Raw genomic sequence first — 12,118 nt, forward strand, 5'->3', positions numbered from 1 at the left:
CTTTTTGTGTTACTTCAGCAACATCTGCTTAGACACCAAAAGATGAACACTAAAAACATCAGATTGGTGTAAAAGCCTATCAGTGTTTTGACTATGATTTGTTTCATAACAGTAACTGGACTTTGATCCTGAAGAAGTTTTGGCAGCCTCTCCCCTCCATGTGGGTGATCTTAAACCATTAGTTAAAATAAAAAATATGAGAGGACACTCCTGTTTTAATTGGCAGGCTCCTAGTTTCTAACCACAATTGAGCCACTTGGCATGGTTTTGGGGCCATTATTTCTTCCACCCATCTCTGGAATACAATGGGTTTGCTGCATTTTAACTTGGGACGTTTGGAGTTGCAGCTAGATTTTAATTAAGGCCAGTCTGACCCCTTTGCTTCTTCAAAACATTAAGATCATTTTTGTATGTTGTACTTTAGCTTTTTAGAGTGAAGCCTTCAGAGGAATGTGTGCCTAAACAGCAAGATGGTCTTCATCAATTTGTTGATATTCCTCATACCAATGGCAGTGCACCAGTCTTCTTTCAAAGACAACTGTGTGGACAGCAGAATGGATAGTGCGCAGGAGCATCCACTGCCAACCTTGAGTAGGACTTAGATCCAAAGTATCTACTGCCAGGATCTAACCACATCAAAGAGAAATAGATGGGATATATGTCAGCAAGCATGATAGGAACAGGAACGGGAGCAGGTCAACAGAAGGCAAGGAGAACATTACAGTTAGACACAGTATGTCCTCAACCAGGTCTTATGGTCTGAAGTTGAGCAGGGCCACAAGTAATGCAAGAGATGTATGCTGCCATAGGTTCACCACACCACATGCACATCCACTGTGGAAGTACACTGTGAAGGAAGCACATCAGGTCTTAGTACAGTTGGTCTGCCATTTCCATGGATTTTTTATATACGGTATCAACTATCCACGGCTAAGAAATATTTTTTTTATTATAATGTTTATTGCAATTTTTATATACATTAAAAAAAGTATCTTACTCTCTGATTTTGTATTAAGTCATTATGTTCACAACCAGAAAGGAGAAAAAAACAAAACAAAACACCACAATTTCCAGATCTGTCTTAATATGTGGACGGAGAACAGTGAGAAGAAGGGCAGTTTACCTAAACTGACCAATTTTCTACCTGTAAGTACATAAACCAAATTCCCCTTAAATCCTCCACCTTTTCCCCCCACATATTCCCCTTCATTGTTTAACAAGAGGTTGCAAAATACTAAAAAACATATTTTTGTAATAAAAGGAATAGTCATCTCTATTTTTCCAGTATGTTCCTCACTATCCATTAATTCCATATTTCTCCAAGCCTTCCCCATTTCTTTTCGTAATCTTGCTCTGTTTTCCCTGTACTATACATAGTCATTTTATCCATTTCTTTTAACTCCATTACCTTTATTTTCCACTCAAACATTTCTGGAATTTCCCTTCCCTTCCAATGTCTAGCAAACACCATGCGTGCAGCCGTAATGAGGTACAATAATAAGCTATTTTGGTTTCTGTCTAATTTTGCGTGTGGTGATTCTATCATGTTTAATAAAAATAGTTCTGGAATTAGGGGTATTCGTATTTCGGTTATTTCTTGTATTTCTTTATGTAAAGAAATATTTTTTTTAAATGAATTGCCAATACAATTGCCAGTAAGCAAACATTGATTATGCTATTTTGTACAAGGGACACACCATTTTACTATGCCATGGTATTTAGTGGGACTTGAACATCCACAAATTTTGGTATCCACCTGTGGGTCCTGAAACCTCAGCAAATACCAAGGAGCCACTGTAGTTCAAGGCCTTGGTCCCTTGCAGTCCACATTTCTGCAGTTTTCCCTTCCACCTGCTGCTTTTGCATGCTTTGGGGCAAAACCAAGTGAAGTGGGGGGGGGGGGATGGTCAGCTGCCACCAACAGAACAAACATGTCAATCATTGTTTTAAAAACTTCAGCTGCAGGACAGCATTTCAGTTTTACACAGCGTCAGTGACAATTATGCCAGTATCCTAAACAGAAGTGCCAGTGACTTGTAGTTTGAACAACTTGCTCTACCACTTGAGTCCCCTGAGAAACAGATGCATCATTATATTTGGGGAAAACCCCAAGGTTTGCAGCAGGAAAAATGGTATGGGAGATAATAGGTTAGTCCCCAACAATGTAGTAGGGACTGAGAAGGCTCAGTAGTCAGGTTGAGTTTGGAAAGAAACGTGAATTGGGATGACATTTGGGGTAGGGAAGAGGAAGGCCTTCCTGGAAGGAACTGCTGTCTGGAGCCCTGATGCAGAGAACAGTACCCTGAGGACAATACTACAAGTTTGTTTTGTATGTCCTACTTGTTATGGATTACCTATGCATCCCAATATTTATTCTTTATCCTCCAACCAGCTGAGGTGGACAGACCATCTTTGTCATTCATTGCCATGCCCTGCTGCATTACCTGGAAGGTAAGAGAAAACCTGTCCAGTTAAAGCCTCATAAGTGCATGCATGAAGTGTGCATGTGTCTGTGCATACTTCAGTATCTCTCTGTTGTTGCTCTAATACTCATAGCCTCCTTACATTTGTTCTCATGTAGCAAGCTCCAGGGAGATCTGGCTGACTTAACATTTAAAAATATGCAGTCCTCCCAATAGCAGGCATTACAAATAAGAACAGATTGATACTACTAAGTGAAAGAACACAAGAGAGACCAGGGAAGAAAAGAGTGAGTAGATCATTATTTGCCTGGTCCCCAGAAAGTATGTTCCTATCAAAGATGATGCCTTTCATCCAGACATTCCTAACTTAAGCCACTCCTTTATTTGTTTAGTTGTACGCTGTCAAAGAAGAAAATATATTGTGGGGTTGTTATCCATTAAAAACAATTGGCCCATCTGCCAAAAAATAGAATTTTGGATTTTTAATAAACCTCAACGTTTGTCACTAAAAGAGCTGCAACTTTTTCAGTGGCTTTGCTGAAGCCCATGCAAGTTATTAGGCATTCCCCAAACGTTGAGGTTTACCCCTCTTACGGCTTCATTTTCTATATTGAATTCTGATTGGCAAGTTTAGTAGTATCAGAAATGGTGTTTGAAATTGTACATGATATTTTATATGGTTATATTTCAACTTTGTTATCTGACGTTTGTATAATCTCTTTGTTATCTACTATGATGACCTATGGTTATAAGCAATTCAGATTTGTGTTCTGAATCTTAAGATAACAATTCCTTATGAGCAATGAGCTATTTTGAAGCTTTAGTAGCGCGGAGACAATGTTGAACATCCTATTGATTTGAATTGGTCTGATTTGTTGAAACATGCTAAGGGATACCGGCAAAAACCAGTCTTGTAGCTTCTGCATACCAAACGTCACGGTTTTGCAGTACGTTAAAGCCAGTCTCTGGGAGACCAGGGATGTTATGAAGAAAACATTGACCTGGTTAGCATTCCAAAAAGAAAAAAATGACCTTGATGTGTGATTTGAAGTAAGAGACTAAGACAGCTTGTGGTTTCACTGCATTCGCTACTATCGCACGTGCCCCTCCTTGCTAGTAAACATGATTGTCATTCCTGTTTTCTTTCAGAGAGAAAGAGAGAGTTTCTCTTCCCCAGAGATGAGATGCAGGTAGCCCTCCAGAGGTTGTGAGGTTGCAACTCCCAGGTTTAATTTGGGGAACAAAGGAGGACGAGGCACCGCGAAATGTATGACATTCAAGAAAAATGGGGGACATTACGAAATAAAAGCTAAAACACTCATATAAATAGAAGCTCATGCTTCGTAATCATGCTCAAAATGGAGGACCTTTTGGAATTCCTCCTGGGCAGAAGGTTGAAATGTAGGACATGTCCTGAGAAAGGAGGATGCCTGGTCACCCTGAGGAGAGAGCCAAGTTGTGGATAGCTCAGCCAGAGAGACTCTGTTGGCCGCCATCTGCTCTCTTTCCACCTTTTTATTTAGGCCTTTGGCTCTTAACTGTAGAAAAAGGAGCTGCTTTTATCCTTTTCACTTTGTTTTAATTTAGTGTTTTTAACAAAACTGTTTATTTAATGGGTTTTAAATATTTTTTATCAAATGCGTTTGAGCTGCGTGTTGTTGTTGTGGGCCTTCACGTTGTTTCCAACTTACGTTGACTCTAATGTGAATCTAATAACAGGGTTTTCTTGGCAATATGTATTCAGCAGGGGGTTTATCCTGGCCTTCCTCTGAGGCTGAGAAAATGTGACCTGCCCAAGGTCACAGAGTAGGTTTGCGTGGCCAAACAAAGATTTGAATCCTGGTCTCCCAAACTCCTAGTCCAGCACTCAAGCCACTACATCATGCTGTCTCTTGGGGTTTAACTGTACTTTGTTTTAATTTTTAAAATAATAATAATAATAATAATAATAATAATCTTTATTTCTACCCCGCCTTTCCAAAATGTGATCAAGGCGGCTTACAGGTAAGAAGACAATAAAATACAAGTTAAAATATTACATATAAAAATTAAAACATCATCAGAGGAGTAGGGACGGGAAGCAAACAATCAAAATATCAGGGCAAAGATAAGACAACAACTTTAAGGTAGTTGGGGCAAAAGATAACAGGATTACTGAAGTGGGAATGCCAGCCGAAATAAGTGTGTTTTTAAATCTTTTTTAAAAGAAAGTAACGATGCAGAGGAACGAAGCTGTACAGGGAGCTTGTTCCACAAAGTGGGGGCAAAGATAGTAAAGGCCCTCTGTGAGGTCGTTACAAAACGAGACTTAGGGACCTCCAATAGGTTGGCCCCAGATGTTCTGAGTGTGCGAGGCGGACTATATGGGGAGAGGCGGTCCTCCAAGTACCCTGGACCCAAGCCATAAAAGCTGCCTTGGGTCCTATAATGGATGAAAGGAGGGCTGTGAGCAGTGTCCCTGATTCCTGGTTATGCTGGCTAGGGATGGTAATGGTAACATTGGGAGAGAGCCACATTATCCAGCTTTTCTCTATAGCTATGGAAGGGGGAGAGACATTTTTAAATGTTAAATAGATGCATAATTATTGTAAAGAGAATCAGCATTAAAGGAACAGTATAAGAGCATTTGAAATCTAGAATAGCTTTCTTCTGCCCCTGGAGAAATGTTTTTACAGTATAGATGGGTACTTAAGGAAATTGTATTATAATTGTTACATATGTTAACATTATGCTGGTTTTATAATACAGAATGAGTGCACAGTGTAATGGTTTGAGAATTAGACTATGACGAGACCAGAGTTCGAATCCACATTTGGCCATGGAACCCCATTGGGTGACTTTGGGCAAGTCACTTTCAGCCTCAGAGGGAGGCAAAGGTAAGCCCCCTCTTAACAAATCTTGCCAGGAAAACTCTGCGATAGAGTCACGTTAGGGTTGCTCTATGTTGGAAATGACTTGAAAGCACACAACAAGGCATTATAATCTATCTGTGTTATATCAATATATCATGCCCTTCCAATTAAAGTCACAGTATTTAGAGCAATTTACAAAGAGTGCAATTGACAGCATGCTTTTTAAAAAGTTTGCAATAAAATAATACACATTAATAAATGTCCTAAAAGAGAGAAGCAGGGATTGCAACCACAAATGGCTTTTAAAAATAGAAGTTCAATGATGGCTATTCTAGTAAAAAGTCTGGGTTCGTTCAAAAGTCTTACTGTGCTTTCAGTAGTTCTGTGAGTTTCAAAGCATTAGCTGATTCAGATTGAACTCTGTGTGTCTGTGTGCATTGTAAATGGGAAAATCATACATTACAGCATGAATGCAAAACAGAAGGGAAATGTTTTATATAAGGGGTTCCACAGAGCAAAATCTGGATATAGTCAGTACAAACAAGAAAAATGTGTTTGCAGCACAGTTTAGATTGTTTCCGTTGCATTTATATATTTCATTAATATTTAAGACATCCCAAACAAAGCTTTACATTTTAGCGTTAAAGAAAGAGTGAGATTCATCAGCATAGCGTAGCTATAACTGAATTCTGTGGTAGCATTTACAATCTTAAAATGAAGATAACATTGCAAAAAGCCTAACATGGTTTTCATGAGTACAAATTCATGGCAACTGATGGACTGTTGCATATAAATAAAAATTCTTTTGCCTTGAATTGTTTTTTTTAAGCATGACTGAATTCTTGTGTCTTCAGTACAATGTTCCCATGTATTTGCTTTGGTTTTACAAGAGCCTTCAGTTTTCTCAGAAGTGCTCGGATGTTTTATATTTATGGCACGTAAAGCTCTTCCAGAAAGTGCATTCCATACACAATGAAAACAAAAGTATAAATTGAGACACCCAGATTTCTTCTTGTAGCAACACTCTAAATCACAGGTGGCTGTCCGTGGCATAAACATTTTGTTCCTCGCAGTCTATTTCTGGAGAAGTGTAGTAATAATAATTCCATTTTTATAGGAACAGCTGATAATTCAGGAAACATTTTTCTCTTGCTGATCACGAGTTGATGTCTGCTGTAAACAGCCGGAGCAATGGAGAAAACTTCCCTGTAAAGTTTGCTAGAAGTCTGCAAACTCCGGATCTCAGATATACTGCTGCCAACAATTGTTGCAGTGGGTGGCACAGAAACCCATCTATCTTAATCTGGCCAGAAAAAAAGCTTATTTTTGCCTTTATCTATTCAGTTTACTTGTGTACTTTGTGTCAGTCATAACCCCCCGCTCCAGCCCCCTTTTCACAGGAGAGAAGGGTTTTCTTCACAGGAAATGGTATATTGTTTGCTCACAGGAAAGGTATACTGTTTATTTGCTAATTCTTTATTCCATTTCTGGTTCTATACTTAAGATGACTCAACTTCCCACAATGATCAAAGTATGCACAAACTGTTGACACTGTTCATTCACTTCTCATACAACTCATGCACACACCTCTCCGGGGTTACAAGCACATCAGAGAAAAGAGTCTCGCCCTCTCCCTGATGCTAAGTTTTGTTAGGGGAAGGGACACACAACCCCTCCTTGTGTAGAAAGAATATTCAAAGGGGGTTATGTGTACTTTCATCCACTGCTGGAGCTCTGTACTGCCACTCCCAGTGTAGGATTAGGACACTTGGAGAGCAGGGTTCAAATCCCAGCTTGGCCATGGAAATCCACTGAGTAGGTCACACTCTCTCAGCCTCAAAGGATGTCAAAGGCAAACCCCCTCTGAAGAAATTTGCCAAGAAAACCCTGGCATAGGTTTGCCTTAGGGTCACCATAAGCTGGCAATGACTTGAAGGCACACAACGACAAGAAAACATACAGGGAACTAATTCATCGCATGTATGTCCATTGGATGTTTGCCAGGAGACTGGCCAGCCCTCGGAAGCTCTTGATTCATTTAGGAGAACCCCCTGTGGTCATCCTGCCATCTGAAATGCCACGATTTGGCATTCTCCTTGCCATATGAGGTGGCGCAGACCAGAAACCTAACACTTCAGTGAATGCTGTGCTAAGACTCCAGGCACATTGATATAGATGTGTGATCATCTGCCTCTCTGAGCTTCTCCGTGCCTCATTACACGTAAAGCCCTCTCACCTTCACTGGTAATTTCATGGACTTTGAACACCCTTTGACACACAAAGCGTTGACACTCTGTGAACTTCAGTTGGCAAGGACAGAGTTTATTCTGCTGTTTTCCTTAAACATACATACCTCAGTTTATGGCTTTTTGCAAAGTTTGCCTAACAGGTTGATGATGAGAATGAGGCACGTGATGCAGGCACCTTACTCTAGCTAAGGAGGTTTGGTTCAGCTCAGTCCCAGAGTGGAAGATGGCCTAACAGCTTCCTAGGGTTTCGCGGGAGATATTAACATAATATATAGGATTTTTTCCCATTTTTTTTATTTTTTATATGACACAATTACAAACAACCATATCAATAATGATAACAAACACAAGCCATGTGATGTCCTGCCAGGACTGATTGAATTTCCCCCTGCATTTTCTTTCACATTGGTTCAGGCCATAGTATGTTTAGTGTAGAAAAGTTCTTTGTATTAGTTGTGGCAGGAGCTGTAGGATTCCCCTGCATTATTTCCAGGTTAGGTTTGTCCTTTCCCAGCATGCTCTGTTGTAGCTGGAAGCCTTTAGCTGGGAGCAGTCTTTGCTGTGAGCAGGCAGAGAGCTGCCTTTTGGTGACAAACAGGCCCAGACAGCCGGAAAGGGCATTTCTTACACTTTAGCCAAATCAGTTACCAAGTTAGCCATTTTAGTTACTATCAGCAAGAAAATAGAGGAATTCAGGAGCTGAAAGACCCTGCACCAGCTTCATTCTTTATTTTTGTCCTTTAAATTAAATTTCCCCCCCTTCTGAACTTTACATTCAGCTTCAGAGCCTTTTTGGGTAAAGAGTTTGATCTCACCAGGGTACCGGCGTTGCACACCCAAACCTGCCACCACCTTTAGTTGGGTGTGTCTTCACAGTCCTTTGCCCATTTGATCATGTTTTCTTTTGTCAAATCACTCTCTGTTTGAAGTTCCAACAAGGCTTTGTATAATCTCGATAACTTCCCTGGTTTATCTTGTATCAGAATTTCCTCTGGCTTAGATAATTTATTGGCTACTTTTGCTGTCTTTTTATCCATTTTTAATCTAGCGTCTATCTGGTGATATAAAAACCATCCACATTTATATCCTTCCCTTCTTAAATGATCTAAAGTTTTTAATACCAGTTCATTCCCTCTTTTCCTAAGTACATCACCATAGGTTAACCAGCTTTCTTTCTTTTGAGTGTCAGTGTTAAACAAGGCTTCGTGTGGTGATGATAGCCATAAAGGAATGTGCGGGCTGATCCATCTTTTATGTTTTCCCCAGACCTTATAAAGAGACGCTCTAATAAAATGATTCTTAAAAGCAGCATTTGCCTTGATTTTCCCATAGAACATATAAGCGTGGAAGCCGAACCTCAAGTCATGTCCCTCCAGTTTCAATAATTTCTTCTTTTCGAGTTTAATCCAATCACTCAACCATTCTAAGGAGCTAGCTTCGTAATATAATCTGATGTTGGGAACTGCTAACCCTCCTCTATGGATCGGGTCTTGCATGTAAATTTGTTTTATCCTTGGTTTTTTCCCGTCCCAGATGAATTCTGAGATCTGTTTTTGCCATTCTACCAGGAATTTATTGTTTTTTATCACCGGGATGGTGCGAAACAGAAACAGTAATTTAGGGATTAAATTCATTTTCACCGCTGAGATCCTTCCCATTAATGATAACTTTAAGTTTCTCCAATCTTTCATCTCTCTCTTTATCTCATCCCACTTTTTAGTATAATTATTCCAAATCAAATCTGCATTTTTATTTGTTATTATTATACCTAAATATTTCGCTTTTCTTGTAACGTTGAATCCTGTCATATCTTGAATTTGCATTTCCTCTTCTTGCCTCATGTTCTTTGTAATAACTTTTGTTTTAGTTAAATTTATTTTTAACCCCGATACTTTTTCAAATTCTTCTATATTTTCTCTCAGACATGTAATACTGGAAATAGGGTCTTCTAATGATATTGCGATGTCATCAGTGAAGGCCCGTATTTTATATTGATCTCCCTTGATTTGAACTCCCCTTAGCTCAGCTGTGTCATTTATTTTCTTTAAAAATATGTCCAGGGAAATCACAAACAAGACTGGAGAAAGGGGAAACCCTTGCCTTGTCCCTTTTTTAATATCTATTGAGTTAGTTCTATTTCCATTAATTATTATTTTGGCTGTCTGTTTTCTATATATAGCGTTCACCCATTTTTGGAATTCCTTTCCTATACCTATTTGTTGTAAAACCATTTTCATTACCGTCCAATCCAGATTATCAAAAGCTTTCTCGAGGTCCAACAATACCAGAGCAAGCTTTTTTTCGTTATGTACTTCATAATATTCGATAATGTCGATGATCTGTCTTATGTTATCTTTCATTTCTCTGTTTGGGATGAACCCACATTGTTCTTTAGAAATTACATTTTTTAAGATTAATTTAAGTCTATTTGAGAGAATACTTGTGAAGATCTTATAATCTTCATTCAAAAGTGAGATGGGCCTGTAACTGCCCATCTCTTCTTTATTTTTCTCCTCTTTTAATATTAAACAAATGTTTGCCTCTTCCCATGATGGAGGCATTTTCCCCTCTTTAATATGATTCATAGTTTGTGTTAAAGGGTCTCTTATTTCATCTTGGAATATCTTATAAAATTTAGTTGTGAATCCATCTGGGCCTGGACTTTTGTTATTTTTCAAATTCTTTACCACCTTATCTAACTCTTCTTTTGTGATGGGAGCATCTAATTGTTCTCTAGCATCCTGTTCTATTTTTGGAATCTTACATTTTTTCAAATATTCTTCTATCTCTTCTTTTTTTAGATCTTTAGCCTTATATAAATTATTAAAATATTGATAAAAAGTTTCTTTAATCTTCTTTTGTTCTGTGAAGGTTTTCCCTTCTTTTTTTATTTTAATAATCATATTCTTATCCCTTTCCTTTCTTAGCTTCCAAGCCAACCATTTACCTATTTTGTTAGCTCCTTGAAATTGTTTAGCTTTAATTCTTTTCATATTTTTAATTATTTCTTCTGTGTTTTCTATAGAGTATTGTCTTTGTAGTATTTTGATTTCTTGAATTATCACCTTTTTATCTTTCTCTGAGCTATTAATCAATTCTTCTTCCTTTCGTTTAATTTCATCTGAAATTTGTTTTATTTTTTCCCTTCTTTTCCTCTGTACTTGCTTATGTTTTTGTATAAAGAACCCTCTAAACACTGCTTTAGCAGCGTCCCACACGGTTTCTATTCCCACTTCTTTATTCATGTTCTCTACAAAATATTGTTTAATTATTGTCCTTGCTTCTTTGACAATACTCTCATTTTCTAGAAGGTATTCCTGTAGTTTCCAGTTATATTCAGATTCTATGATTTTTAAGTGAAGACTTATGGGGTTATGGTCTGAATGTGTTCTAGCTAGTATATCAACTTTCTTTGCTTTTGAACAGAGTGTTTTAGAAGTTAAGAAAAGGTCGATTCTTGCAAAAGACCTATGTTTTTCTGAAAAGAAAGTAAAATCTTTTTGTTCCCCTCTCTTCAGTCTCCATATGTCAATTAAATTATGAGAATTCATTAACTTAAAAAACGTATTAGGTAATTTGCCTTGTCCAGCTTTAATTCTCTTACTAGCCAATCTATCGCTTTGTGGGTTTATTACCCCATTAAAATCTCCACATAACACAATCTCTTTACCACAGTAATCCTGTAATATTTCCTCCAGGTTTTTTGTAAAATTTAGATTTCCTTTCCTGAGGAGAATAAACTGCCACCAGAATTATTTCTTTTCCCTGGATATTCAATTCTAGTATATAGGATTTTTGAAAGAGACAGAATTCTTTCACCCAACAGCATCCTTTAAAAATATTGCCCATGCACAATTTCAATCATGATACAGTCATTGCAACATACCTGTCTCTATATCCATCTGGACAACAGGTTCAAAAAGTTTGTCAGCTACACTATCCTTTTTGACCTACTGATGTTCTTCATTCCTCTATACATAATACCAATCAAATTGTGTAGGCAAAATAGGAGACCTGGTTTTCATGTACTTCTTTCCCACCTCCCTGTGCATTACAAGCACAGAGATTAATGGAGTTGGTGGAAGTTGGATGGTCCTCTACCTCAAACCTCTGTTGATACAGGAATGTGCCTCTTCAGTATCCCTGGGGGACAACCATTCCATCTCTGCTCAAAAACTCCTAAAACAGAGAATCCACCACCTTTTGAGGCAGTCTGCCCTGCTATTGAACAACTCATATGCAACGCACAAAAAAGGTGATCCAAAAAGAGTAGTAGCAGGGAGATTGGTGATGCAAAAAGCCATTTACAGCTCACCAACCCAGAAATATGGGAAAATAAAAATGTCTTGGAACTGATAGTTCATGAAGATCCAGTTTTTGCAGAATCAAAGACTTGATTTTCTACTCAGTTTAAGAATGGATTTCCATATAATATGTCCATTGTCCAAGTTTGGGGATCAGTTTTGAACTGGTAAAGGAATTTTGCCCTTGTAAAGAGCCTTCTGGGCTGTTTTTGGTTAAGTGTAAACTCTAGTTATCTGAGTGGCAGTGAAATTCTTGCAAATGGAGGCTTGGAGAGATGTTTTAGGACTAT

The 12,118-nt window shown here is 38.3% G+C and overlaps 1 protein-coding gene across 1 annotated transcript in view; it reads left to right on the top strand.

Moving 5' to 3' along the window:
- The first annotated feature begins 440 nt into the window (after positions 1-440).
- LOC149313646 (dynein axonemal heavy chain 7-like) overlaps positions 441-12,118 on the top strand; it is a 44,037-nt gene continuing 32,359 nt past the window's right edge. Inside the window, exons 1-2 of the mRNA XM_089519548.1 lie at positions 441-1,146; positions 2,393-2,451. Of these exons, the coding sequence (XP_089375674.1) occupies positions 2,428-2,451 (24 nt within the window). The 5' untranslated portion in view covers positions 441-1,146; positions 2,393-2,427. The remainder of the gene's footprint in view (positions 1,147-2,392; positions 2,452-12,118) is intronic.

The sequence above is a fragment of the Sceloporus occidentalis genome, unplaced genomic scaffold (genome assembly GCF_023333645.1).
Source record: "Sceloporus occidentalis isolate IW3139 unplaced genomic scaffold, rSceOcc1.0.p SCAF_4, whole genome shotgun sequence".
NCBI classification, from domain to species: Eukaryota; Metazoa; Chordata; class Lepidosauria; order Squamata; family Phrynosomatidae; genus Sceloporus; species Sceloporus occidentalis.